Raw genomic sequence first — 21,772 nt, 5'->3', positions numbered from 1 at the left:
CTGAAGGCAGCGGCTTAACCCACTGAGCCACCCAGGCGCCCCACGAGAGACATTTCTAAAGAAATTTGTTAGCTGGTTGCGCTGGGGATGTGTCACGGATGGTAAAGTCTGTAATGGTAGCACTTTCTCTCCTAACTCTGGACTTCTTTATTGTAGGATCGGCAGCTGAAAGTGAAGGATTTGGTTTTATCTGTACATAACCGTGCTGTTAGAAACTGCCCATGGACAGTTGCTCTATGGAGTCGTTACCTCTTGGCCATGGAAAGACATGGAGTTGACCACCAAGTGATTTCTGGTGCGAATGTTTTTGTGGGAAGACTCGAAAGCTTTCTGTCCCAGGCCAGAAACCTAGTGCTGTGACAGTCATTAAATCAGCCTTCCCCTGGGTGTTAGCTTTGGGACATAGGGTATTAGTGACAGAAAAGGCCCCAAGTGGGAGATAAACTGATCATAAGCTTTATGTTAAATGTAAAAATGCTAACATTTCATTGTGATTTTCTGGGAAGTTGGCATCTTTTCTCCAAAACTACTGACCCAGAATTCTTTTAGTGCGGGGCATCTTGTGGAACATGCCCTTTCTAGAACAAAGTTCATGTAAATCCTGGAGGCTCTTTTTTTTTTTTTTTTTAAAAACATTTCTCTCTAGCTCATTTCACTTTGTTTCCCCCTGTCATTATTATGAAGTCATATAGTAGTTTTTATAACAATCTCGGTAATTTGTATTAACTTCTTTTTGAACTGGTAACAAATCCTGGCTTATTCTTCAATTCCAGTGACCTTTGAGAAAGCTTTGAGCGCTGGCTTCATTCAGGCCACTGATTATGTGGAGATTTGGCAGGCGTACCTTGATTACCTGAGGAGAAGGGTTGATTTCAAACAAGGTATTTAAATTCAAGTGTCAGATTCAGTTCCGAATTTTTTCCTAACATGTCTTTCAGTGAGTTATCCTAGTTGCCCAGATACATCATGATGAGGCAAATGGTGTAGACCAGCCATTGACAACTGTTTCCCCCCGTAATTTTCACTTCTTAAATCCTTAAATCCTGTTGTGAATTGTAAGGGAAGATACTTAGGGTCCTTATGTTCTATACCGAGTCCTGCCAGCACTGTCCATAATGTGCTATTTGTTCCATTGTCTTTCTCCCCAACCACATGATGAGGGCAGGACTGGCAATTTTATTTCTGTGTCCCCAGCCTGATGCCAGGTGCACAGCAGGCTCCCAGGAGTTTACTGTAGCATTTAAGCAGGCTCCACGTACAGTTTGGATCCCAACGTGGGGCTTGAACTCATGACCGTGAGATCAAGAGCCCGATGCTTAATCAACCAGGCCACTCAGGAGCCCACTGTAGCATTTAAAAAAAAAATGGTATGCAGTTTCTTGAAGCCAAAACTTTCTTGCAACTCCTGACAGATTCCAGTAAAGAGCTGGAAGAGCTGAGGTCTGCGTTCACTCGCGCCTTGGAGTATCTGAAGCAGGAGGTGGAGGAGCGTAAGTGCGGCTTCACCCGCTCCTCCCTGCGGTTGTCTTTCCCCTACTTGGTGGGCGTGCCTTCTCCGGCAGAGGCTCTTTGTCTCTAAATTCTTCTCTAATTTTGGCTGCTTCTCTTCTTAAAGGTTTTAATGAGAGCGGAGATCCAAGCTGCATGATCATGCAGAACTGGGCTAGGATCGAGGTAAGTGTTTTTGACAGATGTGCCAGTGACATGCACCTTTGAAGGACGTGTGTAACGATGTGGCTGCGGTTGTGTCAGCATCCCCGGTGATAGTTGGGGTCTGTAGGGATTTGTGCTCTGCATCTAGCTTGGTGCACGTTCATCTGTATCTTAGAGAAGACACTAGCACTCGGGTAAGAAGTACGCAGCAAACGTCGGAATGCCAGGCATTGACTCGTGGACTTCTGCCCCCCTCCCCTTGGTGTCTGGTTTGTGAGAGGATCCTGGGTGTGGACTGTCTGCCAGGCATTTTACTGTGTGCTGGCGAGATGAGGGGAATCCTGCTCGGTGCTCCCATGTCTTTGATCTCCTATGGGAGACAGAAATTTGACAGATAATTAAGGGATATAATGAATTCAATGTTGTTTTTGGACCAAGGACCCCAAGTGAGTAAGGTATGGAATCTGCCCTTGATCATGTAACAGAGTTGGGAATTCTCATCCTGTTTTATTTTCTGAGGGAGTCAGGTCAAAGAACCAGTGTCTGTCAGGTTCAGAAGGGTTCACTTGCCAAAGTCACTTAATAAATGGCAGAGCTGGGACCTCCTCCTAGATCGGTCTTTCTTTTCTCCACATTGCACTCAGATTAAATGCTTGTAGTTAAGCTTGATAAAAATAAAAAGTGACTTGCCAGTTCTGTTTTAAGTACCTGTGGGCTTCTGCTCCTTGCTCTCAAATAGACAGGCAAATAGGCAGACAGCTTGAGGCTTGTCTCCTCTCAAAGCCTGAAGTGGTTGAGCTGGGCATGCTGCTGTGGACAGTGGCTGGGAAATATCCAGGGAGTCAAGTAACACAGATCGTCAGTGAGGGGTTTTAAGGCACGGCCGTTTGAGGCATGCTTTGTAATGGGTGCCAGTGTGCTAAGGTTTGCGTCTTTTCCTAATGGAGCCTGTTAATGCGTTTTAGGCTCGACTGTGCAATAATATGCAGAAGGCTCGGGAACTCTGGGACAGCATCATGACCAAAGGGAATGCCAAGTATGCCAACATGTGGCTCGAGTATTACAACCTGGAAAGGTAATTGGCTTGGGGGCGGGGTTGGTGGTGCCTGTCAGGGGTAAGCTGTGTTCAGTCCTGGCTGACTCCTCTTGGCCTTGGCTTGCCCCTCTCCACAGGGCCCTGGCCTCTGGCAGCCTGTCCTTTGTTCGAGGCTCTGTGTGTACTGGGAGAGGCTAGGGAACTCAACCTGAAATTTTGTGTCTGGGCTTGTCATACAACCATATGTTTCTTTCTGTTATTTTGGTTTTTGGATAGAAATATTTTATTTAACTTTTTGGGGAACTATTTTTTGTATTTGCTTTGTATGTAAAAGTGGAAAATACTAAAAAGCAAGGAGAAAAACTCCAAAATTAATCTACAGTGGCAGACCCAGAGACATAACCCATTAGCTAATGCTTTGGGTATATTCTTTGAGATTTTTCTATGCTTAATTTTTTTTTTTCCTAAAGAAAATACAGTGACAGTGTACATGTTAGAAATCTCTAAAACTACTTTAAATAAATGTAACCAGTAATATTTATATCATGGGGAAGATGTAAAGAATATGACCAGCCTTTCTGTTCATTGTATCTTGAGCGTTGCATCTCAATAAATACATTTTTAGGGGTGCCTATGTGGCTCAGTAGGTTAAGCCTCTGCCTTCAGCTCAGATCATGATCTCGGGGTCCTGGGATCGAGCCCCACATCGGGCTCTCTGCTCAGTGGGGAGCCTGCTTTTCCCTCTCTCTCTCTCTGCCTTTCTGCCTACTTGTGATCTCTCGCTCTGTAAAATAAATAAATAAAATCTTTAAAATATATATATATATATTTTTTCATATATTTTTTTCATTTTTGAGTGTTTTGGTTTTTTTCCCCAATTTAAAAAATAACACATGCTCAAATTTAAATGAAACATTTGCCAAACTATGTGGTAGAAAGTTTATTACCATCTCACCCCTAGAGATGACCACTATTAAAGCTTCTTGAAGGGGCGCCTGGGAGGCTCAGTTAGTTAAGCATCTGCCTTTGACTCAGGTCATGATCCCAGGGTCCTGGGCTCCCTGTTCTGCAGAGGGGGGTCTGCTGTTCCCTCTCCCTCTGCCTGCTGCTCCCCCTGCTTGTGCTCTTTCTCTCTGTCAAATAAATAAATAAAATCTTTAAAAAAAAAAAAAAAGGTTCTTGACTATTCCTCTGGGTCAGCAGTTCTCAAATTTTTTGGTCTCAGGACCCCTTATACTCTTAAAGTTTGAGAACCCTGAGAAGCTTTTATTCATGTGAATCATATATATTTAATATTACCATATTAGAAATGCTGACAAATATTATTAAATATCAATATCAGCATATTAGAAAACTGAGAAAAAGTTATTTGTCAAAATAATAAATTGATTACATTTAACGTAAAGAATATATTTTTTACGAAAAATGTTTTCCAAACCCGAAAATAATTTAGGGAGAAAAGTGGCATGGTTTTGTTATCTTTGCAAGTGTCCTTAGTCTGGCTTGGAAAATAGCTGGATTCTGATGTCTGTTTCTACATTCACTGTTGTGAATTCTCATTGAAAAATATGAGGAAAATTTGGCTTCATACGTGTAGGAGGTTAGAAGAAAGGGGTATTTCACCTTCCCAGATAATTGTGGATATTCTTTCATACTAGAGCAAAATTAGCAAGTGGTTGTTTCTTAAATAGTTGCAGTGTGGAATCTGAAACCATTTAACATTGATTTTCTTTGTACTTTCAATAGACCTTTTACCCACACACAATTCTGTGACAGCCATTGTTCCATTTGGAGAATACTCATTCACTAAGTCATGTAGCTCTTCCCAGTATGGACACATTTCATCATGCAGTATTTAACAAATTACATTTGTTCATATCCTCAGTGATCTTAGAAAAGTTGTTCTTTTTTTTTTAAAGATTTATTTATTAGAGAATGTGCATATGCAAGTGTGAGGTGCAAAGGGAGAGTAAGAAAGAGAATCTCAGGCTGACTCCCCACAGAGCACGGAGCCTGACTGAGGTGGGGGTGGGGGGCTCGATCCCACGACTCCAAGATCCTGACCTGAGCTGAAACCAAGAGTCAGACGCTCAACCCACTGAGTCACCCAGGTAGGTGCCCTAATAGAAAAGTCTTTTAAAGTAGGAAGCTGTCAAACTGAAAGTGGCAGATACAGATTTTCCAAAATTCTGATTTTCACTTAAAAGCTGCCATTTTATTATGGCAACAAATATGGCCAGGGGTTTTCCTTGAAGTGACAGACTTCCTTCATTAATTTTCAGAAATGTCTGCCAAATACTCAGGTCCACCTAACCACTGTTTTTGTCGCTGAGCTGTTTTCTCAAGTAAAAATGGTGTTCCGTGAAAAAACAAACTAGTACAGCTTACACCCCAAACAAAAAGATAGGCTTTTCTTTGTGACGACCATTGTACTCTGGTGTGCAGAAAAGGTGCTTTATATGTTCACATAAAGCACATCTACTTCTGTCGCACAAAATGTGAGAAATATGTGCGCAGCCTCGATTTGTGCCAGGGGCCACCGCAGCTTTTGCACCATCAGTGCAGATGTCAACACAGTGAAAAAGTCAATGTTCAATAATAAAGTAGTTCTGACTTTGCAGATCGCCTGAAAGGGTCTTAAGAGACCTTTAGGGGTACATGGATCCTACTTTGAGAACTGCTGGTGTAATTTTTTTTTCCAGTATTCTAATATATATTTATAATTTTTATGTGTATTTTTAAGTTTTTTTAAATAGAAATGGGAACATAGTGTTTCGGAACTGTTGTAAGAGAACATAGTTTTTAATTACTGTGATGAGCAGTGTATCTTTCCATGTGTGCATCACAATGTGTAACTCTGGGCATGAAATCTGACCGTCCTCTGGATTGGTGATTCTCCCCTTGGATAGGATGGCCTTCTAGAATTTCTCCCAGGTTATCAAGTTAGTGTTGCATTCTTGGATTCCCCCACCTGTGTTGCAAGTGCCAGTGCTATAAAGGCTGGACACCTGGTCTCAGACTACTGTCCCAGGTGTATTTTCTAGTAGCATCTCCTTGCTAATGGAAAGGGTAACTTAGAAGAAAGCCTTAGTTTTGACTGGAGGAAAGAGGAGAAAACATTTTAAGTGGCGTAGTACAAAGAGCTGTGGATAATTTTGGAAGCCAAAGTCGCTGCAGAGCTTCTGATCTTGTGACACTACCTGTGAGAAGACAGCGCCTCCCTTTGCGTGCCTTCTGCTTTGTGTCCTGGTGGCAGCAACGGTTTGTTTTCTGTCCTAGGGCACACGGTGACACCCAGCACTGTCGGAAGGCCCTGCACCGGGCAGTCCAGTGCACCAGTGACTACCCAGAGCACGTCTGTGAAGTGTTGCTCACCATGGAGAGGACAGAAGGTGGGGACCCTCAGCTCTCTGATGCTGGCTTGGCGTCTGTCCCATCCGCCCTCTTGTCTTAAGACTATAGTCTGTGAGGACAGACTGCATACGGTATAGCCACTCAAGTGGCGCTCGGTGATTAGACTGTCATGGGAGCCCACGAAACTCCTCTCCTCAGAGTCTCCGAATGCAAGGAGGGCTCTCTGTGATGTTCCTCTGCAGAGTTCTCTTGGTTCTTTGTGGTGGATGCTGTTCTCTCTACTCGCTAGGTACCAGTAGCACCCTTCCCTTGCTCCCAGTCATGACAGAAATGTCTCCAGACTTGTTGCCTGGGGATCCAGATTGCTGTAGCTGAGAATCTGCTGTAGCACAGTGTCATGGACACCAAAGGCACGCTGAGAGGCAGAGGGCTTAAACACGGGCTTTGCTCATGTTGCATCCCTTAAAAAGTTTAGAGCCTCGGTATTAAGTTCTCAATAGGGAAATAGTGAATTTATCCATAGGCATTGATTTAGATTTGGGGTTTGAACTCCTCAGAACTGGAAGTAAAACACCCAAGTAACAACAGCAAATTAAAAAACACCCCAGGGGCGCCTGGTTTGCTCGGTGGGTTAAAGCCTCTGCCTTCGGCTCAGGTCACGATCCCAGGGGTCCTGGGATCGAGCCCCACATCCAGCTCTCTGCTCAGCAGGGAGCCTGTTTCCCCCACCCTTTCTCTGCCTGCCTCTCTGCCTACTTGTGATCTCTGTTTGTCAAATAAATAAATAAAATCTTAAAAAAAAAAACCCAACGTTTATCATTTGAGCAGCTTTTAAAACCCTTCAGTCCTTCTTATACATGTCATGTCTTGTACCTTTTACATGAGAATGTCTTTATAATCTTAGCTAATGAGAATAACATCATATTCTGGTTTTCAGGTCATTTAAAAAAAAAAGGGATTTTTTTTTTCTCTAAGATTAGAGGGAGAACGTGAGCACACAGGGAACACGCTTGAGTGGAGGGCGTGGGGAGGGGCAGAGGGAGATACACGGGGCTCAATCCCAGAACCCTGAGATCATGACCTGAGGTGAAATCAGGAGTTGGCTGCTCCACTGACTGAGCCACCCAGGTGCCCCAGGAGAGGGGATGTTTTCAATACACCTAGAGGGGGGTGCTTGGGTGGCTTAGTTGGTTAGAAGTCTGCCGTCTGCCTTCAGCTCAGGGCGCGATCCTGGAGTCCTAGGATCAAGCCCCACATTCCCCCTGCTCAGCAGGGAGTCTGCTTTTCCCACTCACTCTGTCCCTCTCCCTCCCTCCGCTCATGCTTTGTCTCTTCTTTCTCTTTCAGATAAATAAAATGTGTTTGTTTTTTTTTTAAAAAACCACATTTGGAAGAACTTTTCAAATTCTAAAAAGTTCAGGCCCACAGTAAGGAAATCTGGAAGTGGGGAGCGAGCTCTACAGTTCTTATTCCTCATGGGAGAGATCTCTTGTGGTGGGGAATAAGAAAATTTTCTATTCTATCCTTTAAAATTCTAAAACGTGACAGTTTGCTTCTGTTTCTGTCAAGGTACCCTAGAAGATTGGGATATAGCTGTTCAGAAAACCGAAACTCGACTAGCTCGTGTTAATGAGCAGAGAGTTAAGGTAACGATGCTATTCAAGTTTTGAAGCTCTGCTAGCTACTTTGCGTGTGGTATGAATGTTTGTCACAACCTCTGAGGTCTTCCTAAGAAGTATCTTTTCCTCAGGGAGTATTCGTGAAATACTTGAATCAGTGTATTTAAGCCTGTCTTACATCATTTACTTGGTTTGGCTTAGAACTTTAGCCCCGACGATAAAAACTTTATATAGTTGGGGAATTTGGGACCTAAAGTTTACTGGGATGTAGATGGAAAAGTTAAGAATGGAGCCTCACTCAGCCCTGTGAATGGAAGGTAAACACATCCAAATTAATCAGAGCCCCAGTTTTATACTTTGTTTCCTTTCTTTTGGTGAGTAATTACTGGGGATGTTGCAGAACATTCTGTAGATGTGAGATACGGAATCCCAAGAAGCCTGAATAAGCTCTGGCAGGGAAAGTTGTGAACATGCTGTCCTCCTCTTCCTCTTCCCCATGACCTCTCCTTTCTCTGGGGTAGCCAATTTCCACACTCTGCATCCCCTTTCCTCTATGCTCGTCATGAGCCCGTAGAGTTCCCGCAGTCGCTGTGTCCTAGTGATGCGTCCTATATTCCCATCTTCCCAGGCTGCAGAGAAGGAAGCAGCCTTCGCCCAGCAAGAGGAAGAAAAGGCCGAACAGCGGAAAAGGGCACGGGCCGAGAAGAAAGCGTTGAAAAAGAAGAAAAAGACCAGAGGCGCAGACAAGCGCAAAGCAGAAGAGGATGATGAGAAGGAGTGGGGAGATGATGAAGAAGGTAGAGCTTTCTGGAAATGTTATTTGGGAACATCTCTAACTTCCAGAGGAGTTACAGACACTGTACAGAGAACTTCTGTCTTGAACCGAGAATGAGTTGCTCACATGGTGCCCCGTCTCCCTTCCTTTCTCTGCCTGTCATCCACGTGGGCGTCATCCTCCCTCTGCTCGGGTTCCCTGCCATCCGCCTGGCACTGCCCTGTAGCAGCTCCCACCCATCCACCCAGGCTCCACTCTGTCCACAGTGCCATTGCCCCCTCCACCCGCCTCCTGTGTGGTGCCCCTTCACCCTGCTCAGGCTCCCACAGCCTGGCTGTCCCTGCCTTTCATCCACTCAGGTTCCAGCATCCCACACTGCAGCCTGCGCACACACCTGCCTTGCTCAGCACACCAGGTGGTTTTGACTTGGTGGAGTTTCCAGCTGGGGCTTCTCTCGCCTCTGCCATTTCAGGGGTGGGCAGGTGTGGGTCAGGAACATCCGGCAAGGGAAAGCATTGTTTGTGGACATTCAAGGACTGCAGGTGTTTTCCTAGTACAAAGGTATCAGCCAGAGGGGCCGTTCTTGTGCACCTTGAAATGACCATGGCTGGGTAGCTCGCTGGTCTTCAGGGCTGCAGGAGAAGGCAGATGTGGTTTTTTTTTTTTTTTGGTTGTTTTTTTAAAAATTTATTTATTTATTTATTTGACAGAGAGAGAGAGAGAGAGAGAGAGAGAGAGAGAGAGATCACAAGTAGGCAGGGAGGCAGGCAGAGAGAGGGGGAAGCAGGCTCCTTGCTGAGCAGAGAGCCCGATGTGGGGATTGATCCCAGGACCCTGGGATCATGACCTGAGCTGAAGGCAGAGGCTTAACCCACTTGAGCCACCCAGGCACCCCATGGGGAAGGCAGATGTGATGTGTGACTGCAGTGGCGTATGATCAGGATCATGGGAGAGGGCAGCCTGGATTACTGGTGGAGGCCAAAGGAGGCTCTGGTGGGTCAGCTCCCTGCAGGAAAGACTTCATGCACCTCAGCGTCTGGAGGTGGGAGTGGGTGGCTGTCAAGTGCAAAGGAAGGGAAGGGTAAGCCAGACAGAGCGCCACTGTCAGCAATGCATGAGGCACAGAACACCCTGGAATTTTCCCTGAGCAGCAAATGAGTTTGTTAGAGCCCTGGTGCATGCTGAAGGCTGTGTGCTGGGGTAGGTGAGGCTGGGGTAGCCGGTGGTGTGCACTGGTTAGACTTCATTAGGAAAGCAGTGGGGAATTGAAGGAAAGATTTGGAAGTGGGTCCAATGCAGCTGGCTTTCAGTACTGACCCTCTGCAGGCCATGGGGCAGATGGGTTGGTGTAGAATATTTTTCCACTCTGCTGAAGGACACAAGACAACAGTGAATGTAGAGGAATTACAGTATTTTGCAGGGTGTGGCCTGTGGAGTGCATACATCAGAGTTACCTAGGTGCCTGTTTAAATGCAGTCCCCAGGGGTGCCTGGGGGTTCAGTTGGTTAAGTATCCAACTGTTGGGTTTCAGCCCAGGTCATGATCTCAGGGTTGCAGGATTGAGCCCCATGTTGGGGTCCTTGCTCAGTGCGGAGTCTGCTTGAGGTGCTTTCCCTCTCCCTCTCCCCCACTTGAATGCCTGCACATGCTTTCTCTCGCTCTCTCAAATAAACAATTAAAATCTTAAAAAACACAAAAAAAACCCTTAAGTCCCCAGGCTCCATCCTTCTCCTGCTACCCCAGGCTTTCTAGGAGAGCAGTACTAGAATTTGCCATCTGAACTTTGAGAACTGCTGACCTTTTATGCAATTGACCCTTGAACCTTGGGGCTTAGGGGTACTGACCCCCTACTCAGTCAAAAATCCATGTTTAGCCATGTTTATCTTTTGATTCTCCAGACACTTAACTGCTGATAGCCTGCTCTGACTGGGAGCCTTAGCAGGACAGTTGGCTAACACATTTTATATGTTTTTATGTGTTCTGTACCGTCTGCTTATAGTAAGGCTCGAGTCAAGGAAACACTGTTGCAAAAATCACAAGGGAGAGAAAATACAGTTTGTATTTATCCAAAACAGTCCGCATGTGAGTGCACCTGTGCAGTTCAAGCCCGTGTTGTTCAGGGGGTCCACTGTGCAATTAAGAGTGGATAGCTGGGACTTGTGTTACTACCTCCCTTGATTTAGTCCACTTATATCAGTGTACCTGGGGCCCAGAAAGTCAGAGGACCAGCTGAGTGGGTCAGGCAGGAATCGACAGAGGGTGTGATGGACAGAGGGCGTGGTGGGTGCTGGGCTCAGAGACGGGAATGGGCGTGTCCCATGCAGCCGTTGCAGGCCTGCTGTCGCACTGGGGGGAGGGCGCGCATCAAGCTCCTCACCGAGGAGAATTAGCAGTTCATCCACATTGCTGCTTTTCTTCCTTCATCTTGTAGAGCAGCCTTCCAAACGCAGGAAGGTGGAGAACAGCACTCCTCCAGCCGGGGAAGCACAGGACCTAGAGGCAGAAACCGGCCTCTTTGGGAAGAGTGCGCCTGTAGACGTCGACCCCCCCTCCAAGCAGAAGGAGAGGGCAGCCGCCCTGAAGAGGGACATGCCCAAGGTGCCCCATGACAGCAGCAAGGACAGCATCACCGTCTTCGTCAGCAACCTGCCCTACAGCCTGGGTGAGCCGGACCTGAAGCTCCGGCCGCTCTTTGAGGCCTGTGGGGAGGTGGCAGAGATCCGCCCCATCTTCAGCAACCGGGGCGATTTCCGAGGCTACTGCTATGTGGAGTTTAAAGAGGAGAAGTCCGCCCTGCAGGCGCTGCAGTTGGACCGGAAGACTGTGGAAGGGAGGCCGATGTTTGTTTCCCCCTGTGTGGATAAGAGCAAAAATCCCGATTTCAAGGTGGGTCTGCAGAAAACACCTTCCATGTTGCGGTCGATAGACTGAACGCTCTTTGCCTCCTGCAACTAACATTTAGAATTTATGTGGGATACCTATAGTCCGTTAAGAGCTAGACTTTAACCAGGGTCTCTTCTGAGCTGGGTAGGTGAGCCCTGACTCACATCTTGGTCACTTCGAGCTCATGCTAGTTGACAAATGATGAGAAAATTAGAAATTGTAATGATAGCTACTTGCCACTGAATGTTGCAAAGTGGCAAGGGCTGTGCAGAGTACTTACTGTTTACCTTGTCGGATCCTCACCCCAACTCAGAATAGCGGCTTTCATTCCTGCCACGTGTCCGGGAGGGAGTGGGGGTTTTGAGAGGTTAAGTTACCTGCCCAGGGTGACCCCATTAACAGTTCGCAGCACCCAGAGTCAGCTCTGGTCTCTGGGGCAAAGCCTGTGGCCACGTCTGGTACCGGCTACAGTATGGTGCACTGGGTTAGGCCGTGGGAGTTTGACTCTTTCCCTCCCTTCTTCCTGTAGGTGTTCAGGTATAGCACCGCCCTGGAGAAACACAAGCTGTTTGTCTCAGGCCTGCCTTTTTCCTGCACCAAAGAGGAACTAGAAGAAATCTGTAAGGCTCATGGCACTGTGAAGGACATCAGGCTGGTTACCAACCGGGCAGGGAAACCGAAGGTCAGCGTCTGCCAGACAGCGTTAGCTTCCCGAGGCTTGGGCAAACCTAGTTGTCCGTCTGTTTGGATTACTAGGTTCTGAGTGGGTTCCTCATTTGCTGAGAAACAGACAAGTTAACAATAGGGACACTTGGCTCTAGTTGCATTTGGAGTCAGATTAGCCTGTTTCTAGCTAATTATACTGAAAAGAGCAGGGCATTGGGGGAAAGAAAACTTCCCACGAGTAACGGGTCACAGTGCAGACCCCTGGCTGGGTGCGCCCTCCTGCCCAGACTTGCCTCTTCACCAGGCCTGCAGGCACCTCCTCCAGGCCAAGACCCCATCCTGTCTGCCCACTAGCTCTTCTCATGCCACATTCTGACTAGTTGTTTAGGCACGAATTTGGGTTACCTGTCTTTCCCCCAGCCCCCAGAGGGCTGCTGGAGAGGAGAGTTGAAGAGGATGAAGTAAGGAGCGGCCAAGGCCCAGACATGAGATCTCACCCTGTGTCCAACCGCCTCATTCATTTGCTCTTGCTGGATTTATACTGGTCTGTCTGTCCCTCCCCTCCCTCCCTCCCTCCGTATTGTTCCTTTTTAATTTTTTTTATATTTTCCTTTTTTTTTTTTTTTTTTGCTGGAGCAAGCACAAGGTATACTGACCTCACAAAGGTTATCTGAAGTTACAGTCAGTTGCAGAAACAGGGAGGAAGAGTAGGGCCAGTGCATAAACCTATAGACGAAGGATGGTGGTGGAGAAGGGAACCCGATGTCAGGGTGCCTGCCCAGTATTGGCTTCTGGACTGAGGCAGGAAGTTGGGTCCTGGCTCACCCGCACCTGATCTGACTCTGGATCTTGCCTCTTTCAGGGTCTGGCCTATGTGGAGTATGAAAATGAGTCCCAGGCATCCCAGGCTGTACTGAAGATGGATGGCATGACTATCAAAGAGAATGTCATCAAAGTGGCCATCAGCAATCCCCCTCAGAGGAAGGTTCCAGAGAAGCCAGAGGCAAGGAAAGCTCCAGGTGGCGCCATGGTGCCGCGGCAGATTTATGGAGCGTAAGTGTGTGCATGTGCCCTGCACGCGCTCGGCTCTGGCCGGCACCACGGTGGATTCGTTTCCTGCCGGTACAGCGAGCTGGGGCGGGAAGCCAGGGCCTGCCGCTCTGCGGATGCTCACTGCCATTCCCCAGAGCGGGTCCACGCAGAGCGCAAGCCCGGAAGTGGAACCCTTCCTGGTGTTTGCCAGTTTACAGGTGTGGCTTATCTGAGGTCATTTGGTTTCTAGGCAGTGATTGTTTTAGTCTCCTTTGGCAGTAGAATGCGTATGTGTGGATTCTGAACCTGACAGCTGTGTGCTTGCTGCGGTAATCTGCACTCTGGCTGTAACCAGAGGAAACCTGGCTTTTCACCTGGTTGGAAGGGGACAGCGAAATTGTGAGGTGGCTTGGTGAGGTCTGAAAGAGGATAGCGTTTCTGTCTAGCGTAGCTACATGTAACTGTTGCACAGGGTGGTCTTTCCCCAAATTGTGGAAAAGGCGGTTTGTTAAACTGGTTTTACCTGTTAGTCAAAGTTACGGAGGACAGGAATCATTTTCCTTCTCTGGTTTTTACTCTTCACCTATTAACTTGATACTTTACACGCTCTGAGAAAGTTCTCTACTACTAATAAACTATAGAAGTGAGCCCAGAAAGTATGGTCTTCACTTTGTAGCTTCGAGTGATTGAAGACCATCCTCGCTTATTTTTGCAAATGAAGCAGGGACCACGAGTGGTTGCTTTGCAAGGATACATCCAGTGTTTGTTCTTCCAGGCGGGGGAAGGGGAGAACCCAGCTCTCCCTGCTGCCTCGTGCCCTGCAGCGCCCAAGTGTGACAGTCGCCCAGGCCGAGAACGGCCCTGCTCCGCAGCCAGCGGTCACCACCTCAGCAGCCACCGAGGCACCCAAGATGTCCAATGCCGATTTTGCCAAGTTGCTTCTGAGAAAGTGAATGGGACTCTGGAGAAGGGAAATGCCTTACTGCACGCTGGCCAGGAAGAGCAGCCGGCACCCAGCTGTACTCTGGGTATGGAAGGGCCCGGGGCAGCACCCGTCCTGTGTATTTTCCTCGCGGTTAGACAGAAAGGGATGAGGGTGTCCAAGGAAAGAGGCTTGAAGTGCTCCCTCATATTGAGGGCAAGGGGAGGAAAGTGACCACTCCACGGGTTGAGCCCAGTGTGTAGTTTCTTAAGCTATTTTTGTGTCTTACAGAGTGAGAAACAGAAGTGAAACTCAAACACACCATTTTGAGACCTACTTGTCCAAACATTTTTGGTCAGCTCTGGCCCCCTTTTATAAGACACTTCTCTTAACAGCCTGCACAGCTCATGTGCCCGTCACTCTTTTAATTTTAAAAGACAAAATGGCAGATGCTAGTAATTCACCAGAATGGCCTATTTTAGTAAAGGGGTGGTGGGGACTGGGGAAGTCACATAAAAAACATTTGATGGATTTTTGTTGGGGGGGGGGGTTGTGCGTTTTTATATTATGTATTTGTAAATGACACATCAGCCCACTGTTTTATGTTTCCTAAAAGCAAAATATTTGTGACCTTTGTTTTATATGGGAGCTGTGTGTGCCACCTGCTCTGGACCATTTTCTTTGCCTAGTGATTAGTGAACCGTGTTCTTTGTCTAAATACTGAGTTTCAGCCCTTTGGTTTTGTTTAAATACCACGTCAAGTGCAAACTTAAATTCTCCCCACTTAGCTTTGTTTATTAAACTGAAGTTCTCTTCAAAGCTTCTTGCTGAATGGTACTCAGATGTGCATTCAAACGTGGATGGATTTTGAAATGGGTGCACTTGTGTTACCTAACAGATGTGTAAATAGAACTTTTGTAAGTCAGATCCCGTTGTCCCTTTGATTTCAATCATTTCAGTTGTTCTGGGTCTTCAGTTTTAAACTTGGCTTTCCTGCATTTTGGCCCTTCAGTTTCTAGGGTTTTATTTCTTTCTTTCTTTACTTTTTATCTTCATCTCTTATCAAATATTTATTATTTTAAAAGCCATGTTCCCAGTTCAGTAGGGAAACACAACTTTTTTATCAAGACATTCTGGGAGAAGAAATCAGGAAATGCTTTCATGCGTGCTAGAAATCAACCCACTTTATCTGTTTTTTAATTTTGTACATCAGCCTTTACTACATTTTTAATGGGAAATTGGAAGTGTCATCCAAAAGTGTTGACAAAAGAGCAAAAGGAACTCTAGTGCCCGTCCTTGAGCTTCAGCATCCGTCTAGCACAGGGTCCTTCATCTCTGCTGCACCCGCCCTCCCTGTTACATTGAAGGCTGTGTCAGACATCACAGTACCCCACCCCCTGCCCGCCAGCCCTCCCAACCAGGGACTACAGCAAGTGCCTCCAAGAGATAAGGCCCTACAGGCCATGGTTTTGTCATTACTCCTAGAAACATGAGCAGTAATGCCTTAAGGTCCTCAACTATCCAAATTCCTAGTTTCCTGTTTTATAAGTGCATCCCCCCACCTACCCTGGGAAGTTAGGGTAGGTTGATAAACATCTGAAGTCTTTTAATCTAACAGGTCCCCTCTACCTTGTCTCTCCTTTTCACAAAACATTTTTTGTTAGGTGTTAGTTGTGAATTAAATTCATAGTGGCCAGAAGAACACATGCTGTGTCCCTGGTCCCTCCTGTGTTCCTTGGAATGGGCACCAACCTCTCCCAACCCCCTACCCCCACCCCATGGAAGCTTGTTGGTGAGGTGAGCAGACGGGGGACATGCAGGGCCTGCAATCGAGGAGCCCTGAGTGTCTCCTCCCTAGTCCAGGCTGACATGGATTCACTCCTGCCACTGCCCATTTCACTGTTCCGCTCTCTTGCTGTTGGCCTGTCTTCGGCCCTCACTTCATGCTTTCTTGTGTCAGCACAGGCTCATTACAGAATTGAACCCACTCAGACTTGGGCTCAGGGTGTGGATGGTCCGTGAAACGGACTGTCAGGAACATGTGAGTGGGTTTATGTGTTTTCCCCAGGAAATCAAGAACTGATGGTAAAGAGAAGCACGAAACACCATTTGCGTTACTGGCGTGTTAGCAGAAGACCAGGCCTGCCAGCGCAGGTAGGTGGCGTCCCCCCATAGTTCCGTCTCATCTGCTGGTCGAGACGGGTGTCTCATACCACAGTACAAACGGGGCTTGATGTTCCGAGAGGATTCCTCCTTCATCCTTGTGACAGACGGGAACACTGCCTGAATAAGATGGCAGGGTCTCAGGCCTTTATGTAATAAAATACTTTATTAGAGTCAGTAATCTGTTAAAATAACCTCCTTTACAACAGAGCTAAAGTGCACGATTCTATGACAAAGCATGTACTTCTGTCAGGCTTTCTTGGTGTGCTTATAAAACCAAGACGATAGGAGAGTTCAGGTTGCCGAGAGACCTTATGGCAGCATACGAGTATGAAAATACTTTTTATAAAGGTTTGAATATCCCTTGGGGCCACTTCACACAGCTTTTTCTTAATCGTTCAGAAAGCTACTCTGTGCCTATTACACAGTTAAATAACTATAGAAACACCTGCCACCTCAGAAGAGTGACCTCCTTGCTGTCAGGGTGTGACTTTGCATGTTTTCACCACATTCTGACGCCGACCCAGGGCACGACAGCATGCTTTGCCGCTGGGAAAGGAGCCTGTGGCCATTTGGAGTCTGAGCAGCACAGCAGTGGCCATTTCGGCACCTGGGCCAACATGCTACTGGTAGAGAGGAGGCTTCTTCCATAGAATGAAGACTTGGAAACTTGGCCGCGTTACATGGGACATTTTATCATTTTACAAGTTGTTAGAAAAATAAGGCCACTCCAAGGCAATCTCTTCAGCTTCCCCTAGGGGATGCGGGACAGTACCAGGGCTGGGGAAGGTGGGCGCGGAGTCAGTAAGTGGGGAAGACTGCGTGACAAAAGGGACACCTCCTGGCTGGGTGAAAGGGTTTTCTTGGTTTGCTAGCAGCTCCCTCTAATTCATTATCGAAAAGGCTTATTTGGTGTTGACGTGGCAGCTGTTTTCTTAGATGTGTTCTCGAATATCTACCTACATGAGGTGTTCCACCGAAGGGTCAGTGAGGGCAGACTTGGATACTCGTACAATACCTGATCTGCGCTAGGATTCAGTTGTGTGACAAGCGCAGAGGACTTGTAGACTAAAACGTCTGGTCTGAGTTGCTGCAAACAAAGTGCAAGAAACATTTTATACACAGAGAAAACCTAACTGGCCACTCCCCTATTCTTAATTAGAAAAACAGTCTTGATGAGGGAATGTTAACAGCCTCTGGTACTAGAGTCTGCGAACTAACTAGGTAGGACTCAAGGACCTCCTTGAAATGAGCAAGGTATCTAACTAGAAATGTTGTCAACATTAATTTTATTTCGTATCTCCAAAGTTTGCTCTACCAGTGAGAATTAGTCACAACGCCCATCTCTTTGTAGAAGCAAGCTTTCAGTCATTTCTCAAAACCGGGACCAGGTTCTCCCCAAGAGTGCTGACCTCTCAGGTCAAGTCATAGGGCACTTGGAGGAGTTTCTCCTATGGCTTCTGGACCTCCTTCCATACTTCTGGCCTCTCCCCACTTGAGTGCAAATTCTGCTCCAGAACCTGTGTTCTGGTCACACACAGAGCACTGATGCCCCCAAAGCCTCCTTCGGGCCACCAGTGCAGACAGCGGACACCACACAACATTTACTAGCCCCACAGAAGAAAATAAATAATAACTTGGGCTGAATTATAAGTTACCTTACAGATCAGGCTTAATAATTTAGGTTTTCTTTTTCTGAACTAAAACATCTGGAGGTAAAGAATGTTTAAGTTCTTTTTCTGTCTCCTTTTGCTTTAGGAGACAATTAGGTTTCTAGAAATGCTAAGGTTTCCCCTGCCTCGGGACATCCCTTGTCACCCAGGGAGGATTTCCAGGGTTAGGGCTTCACAGGCAAGGTCTCCTTAAACCCGGAGTGGTTGGGTTTGGCTTCAGGCAGTGCCACCGGGTACTCCGTTGTGGCAAAGAGCAGGGTGTCCAGAGTGGTCTCCGTACACTTGGCAATGAAGCGGATGAATGGCCTCACGTCGCCTTCATTGGCGACCTCCAGTACGTGGTAGTACTCAGACCTCTGCTCCTTGCGGATGGTGATGGGTGGGTAGCCTGCCTGCATCAGTATGAGGTTCATCAGCAGGCGTGAGGTCCTTCCATTGCCGTCGATGAAAGGGTGGATGTAAACCAGTTTATAATGGGCCAAGGCTGCAAACTCCACTGGGTGCAGATTCATGGCATCCTCGGAGTTGAGCCATTGGATGAACTCCTGCATCTGCTTTTCCACATCTTGAGGATGGGGAGGGATGTGGTGTCCCACGAGGACCTGTGTCGTCCGAAACCTGCCAGCTTCCACTGGATCCACGTAACCCAGCACACGCCTATGGATCTCCAGCACGTCGCTGATGGTGACAGACCCGATGCGGGAGACTAGTGTTGTGTTGATGTACGTCATGGCTGCGTGCATGCCAATGACCTCGTTCTGCTCCTCCAGGCTTTTCCCCGGCACAGCGTAGCGGGTCTCCAGGATGTGCCTGATTTCTGAGAGGGTGAGGGTGTTGCCCTCGATCGCGACCGTATGGTAGATGTGATGGTAGTAAGTTTCCTCCATGACCCGGCGCAGCGCGGAGTTGCCCTTGGGGATGGACATGACCTTCTTCACTTTGCTGTCGATGATGCTAAAATACCTCTGGTCGATCTCCTCGACCAGCGGCAGTGTACGGTCCCGGTTGACCAGCGCTTTCTCATGGTAGGGCGATATGGTCAACGCTCTGGTGTATAAGTAATCCGCCTGGATGATGTCCTTATCCTCTTCTGAAAAGATGCCAAACTCGTTGAGGGCATCCACGAAGTCCGGGTCCATTTTGAGGGCGTGCAGGAAGAGCTTGTGGGCCTTTTCCCGCTTGCCTTGGCGTTTCATCTCCAGGGCCTGGTTCAGAGCTGCTTTGGCTTCCAATTTACCAGCTAGAAAAGAGCCAGAGAAGCGTTGGCAGAGAGGGTTGGAGGGTGGGCAAAGAATGTTCAGGGGAGCTGTCCCCTGTGCTGGGCCTTCAGTGTGCTCGTTCCAGCCCCTCTGCTCACTGTTCCACGCTACACATATCGATGCATTTGTGCCCCGCAGCTGGTCTTTGTGTGTCCCCAAAGCCATTCTCTGCCCTGGGAGATACCGCCTGGATTCCCTGGCCCCCTGCCTCTGAGTGCCGCAGTGAGTGGCTGTGGCTACAGCTCCTGTTAGGTGTTTCTCCCGTATTCTCCACTCTCTGCTGTCCTGTGTCAGTCCTGGTGATCCTGGCCCTGGTCCCTGGCCCCTGGCCCCTCAGGCCTAGGCTGTTTACAGCTGATGCTAGGCTCTGGAGGTTTCCCCATCTCTGGGCTGTTCTTCAAGTCTTTTAACCCAGTGGTTCTCAACCAGGGGTGATTTCCCCCCCAGGGGACAGTGTCTGAAGACTTGTTGGGTTGTCACAGTTGGGGGGGGTGCTACTGGCATCCAGTGGGTAGAGCCCAGAGATCCTGCTCAGTATCCTGCAATGCACCCCAGAGGACAGTGTGGAGGGAGAGAAACTGCTCTAGATCTAGCCCTCCCATCACCAGCCCCCCACCCGCTGTGTGTCCGCCACACACGGGGCTGCTTTTCCTCACATCCTCAGGCTCTCTCACCCTCTGGTCGCCACCTGGTTGTACTTGCCCCCCATTCCTTTTCCTTTGGGTCATTTTCCTGTTTACAGTGGGGTCTCAGCTCAGGCATCCCCTCCAGGGAACCTACTTGGTGTGCTCCCTTGTCTCCCCATCACCGCTGGTGATGCTTATTATCTTAGCTGACTGTCCGTTTGTCTAGGCTGGGAGCTCTGGGCAGTCTTGTTCGCCGAGTACCCTGTACCCTGCACGTGGGACACTGCAGGCACTCCACACAGCTATCCAATTAAGAAGTGGTGAGGAGCGGTGTCTGGTCTGCCTTACCTGGAGAGGCCTTGGTCTTGACCGCCAGCAGTGCCGGGTCCCTGGCGGTGACACTGAGCTCTGTGGATGGTCTGCTGCACTTGGTGACGGCATGCTGCACCCTGTCCAGCTTGCTCCTGAGCAGGTAGAAGCCCTTGAGCACGGTTAGACACTGCTCTTCTAAGGCTCCCAGTGGTAGCAGCAGCGCCAGCAGGGACCCCAGCACCATGCTCAGCAGCATAACCCACAGGAAACGGCCCCAGATGGAGACCCATTTTAGTTCAGTCACTGCCATCACTGAAGCCGTCGGCATGAGTGTCATCTGGACTCAGGGGTGGGCCCCTGCACATACTCAGTTGCCTGAGAACAAGATCTGCAGGGAACCAAGAGTTGTAGATGAGGCAGGGGAAGTGGGCATGTACCAGATAAGTTTCTGAATTCAGTGGGGGCTTGGAGGCTCCCACACCTCCTATTTCACTATGACCAGGGGGTTGGGGCAAGGCAGGAAGTGGATATAAATGGGAAGGGGCCAGCCTGGAGGACAGGTGCCACTTCCAGGGCCCCGTGACTCTGAAAAATAATGCCATGGCACTCAACATTTACTGAGCACTTACTGTATGCCAGGCCCTGGGCCAAGCACTAAGGACCTCACACTATCTCTTGCAATCTTCAACAGAAGCTGATGGCTACAGTCATCCCATTTCTCCACATGAGGAAACAGGCTCAGAGAGATGAAGCCCCTTGCCCAAAGTCACCCAGTGAGTAAGTGACAGCCTTAGGACTTGAATTCAGGAACCCATGGCTCTGAAGTCCCCTCCCTTGACCACAGGTCTCTGGCCACACACATACCCAGATTGGCCAAAGCAGTTCTGAGGTCTAGTCTTTGATACACACAGCTGTTTGGTGGCCTGATTTGCTGCCTCATGGTGGCTGTCAATTCATGCCCACATCCTGGGATTAGCTGCAGTGCTGCTCCCCTCTCTAGCCTGCCTTCCCTGACCTGTCCAGAAAGGATCTCACCGAGAGCTTGGGCAGTCCAAGCATCTCAAAAGGAACTCAAGCTGCGGGCTAGAGTGGGTGACCACTCACCCCCCACATGACAGTGGGTATGTGCTTTGGGCTGGGAGTGGAGGGGTCAGGTATGCAAGCACCATTATGCTAACAATAAGCATTTATTGGGCAACTGTGGTGTACTGAGCACTAAGCTGAGTGCTAGCCATGCATTATCTCAAACATCAATACCTTATGAAGGAAAGCTACCCCCAACTCCATTTTACAGACAAGAGAAACTAAAGCAGAGTAAGTCAGTCTCTAGAAGGCCACGGGAGTAAACAGAAGCGCCATGAATGAATGGCATCCCCAGTACATCTGGGAAGAGCACCCAGGTCTTAGCCTCTATTTCCAACCAGGACCCATGCACCCCTGCTCCAGCCTGCTCCTGGTGCTGGGCCTCCAAGACCCAAAAATGACTGATTAGGTTTCTGATTGCCCAGGGCTTGGAGTCTAATGAGGGAGCCTGGCTCGTTGATAAACCTGAAGTGGCCCGGTCTGCGCTCTAACCGGGGTACGCTGGGCATGCTGTCGGGCTTTAGAAGAGGGTATGGGTCACTGCTTCGTCCAGGTGCTCTGAGAGGCTCCCGGAGCGACGGGATCCGCGGCAGGTCTGGAGTTCTCCAGGGACCCAGGTCTGCGCGGGGGAGGCAGGAGATAAGAACGTCTCACCCCTCACTACTCTAGGAAGGGGGAAACTGAGGCCCAGAGGGGCGCAGTGGCTGGACTTAGGT

At 48.4% G+C, this 21,772-nt stretch overlaps 2 protein-coding genes across 3 annotated transcripts in view; one reads left to right on the top strand and one right to left on the bottom strand.

Moving 5' to 3' along the window:
- The window catches only part of LOC111156426 (squamous cell carcinoma antigen recognized by T-cells 3), a 37,724-nt gene extending 21,654 nt beyond the window's left edge, over positions 1-16,070 (top strand). Inside the window, exons 8-20 of one of the 2 annotated variants that reach the window (XR_002641204.1) lie at positions 157-295; positions 774-881; positions 1,413-1,490; positions 1,616-1,674; positions 2,619-2,728; positions 5,969-6,081; positions 7,613-7,689; positions 8,291-8,459; positions 10,869-11,323; positions 11,850-12,002; positions 12,849-13,039; positions 13,794-14,046; positions 16,009-16,070. Coding sequence is in view for 1 of the 2 variants with exons in the window: in XM_022517317.1 (XP_022373025.1) it covers positions 157-295; positions 774-881; positions 1,413-1,490; positions 1,616-1,674; positions 2,619-2,728; positions 5,969-6,081; positions 7,613-7,689; positions 8,291-8,459; positions 10,869-11,323; positions 11,850-12,002; positions 12,849-13,039; positions 13,794-13,971 (1,830 nt within the window). In the remaining variant the exon portion in view is untranslated. Of the gene's footprint in view, positions 1-156; positions 296-773; positions 882-1,412; positions 1,491-1,615; positions 1,675-2,618; positions 2,729-5,968; positions 6,082-7,612; positions 7,690-8,290; positions 8,460-10,868; positions 11,324-11,849; positions 12,003-12,848; positions 13,040-13,793; positions 14,868-16,008 lie in introns of those variants that run through there. The other variant, XM_022517317.1, reaches the window with a different exon arrangement.
- Positions 16,071-16,265: 195 nt separating this feature from the next.
- On the bottom strand, positions 16,266-20,504 carry LOC111156544 (FIC domain containing). Its single transcript, XM_022517512.1, has 2 exons — positions 20,010-20,504; positions 16,266-19,016 (listed from the first exon to the last, which is right to left on the bottom strand). Exons 1-2 carry the CDS (start codon positions 20,308-20,310, stop codon positions 17,941-17,943), a joined length of 1,377 nt encoding a protein of 458 aa, XP_022373220.1. The 5' UTR covers positions 20,311-20,504; the 3' UTR covers positions 16,266-17,940.
- Positions 20,505-21,772: the final 1,268 nt, after the last annotated feature.

The sequence above is a fragment of the Enhydra lutris genome, unplaced genomic scaffold, assembly GCF_002288905.1.
Source record: "Enhydra lutris kenyoni isolate GAN:26980312 unplaced genomic scaffold, ASM228890v2 scaffoldscaffold46, whole genome shotgun sequence".
Classification (NCBI taxonomy): Eukaryota; Metazoa; Chordata; class Mammalia; order Carnivora; family Mustelidae; genus Enhydra; species Enhydra lutris.
This window is presented reverse-complemented; position numbering and strand designations above follow the sequence as displayed.

What these genes read in the sequence shown, in the direction of transcription:
- LOC111156544 (XM_022517512.1), bottom strand. Translation starts at nt 20,310, where the DNA reads ATGACACTCATGCCGACGGCTTCAGTGATGGCAGTGACTGAACTAAAA. An exon ending in CAAGACCAAGGCCTCTCCAG is followed by an intron (nt 19,017 to 20,009) that starts GTAAGGCAGACC and finishes GCTCTTTTCTAG; the next exon opens with CTGGTAAATTGGAAGCCAAA.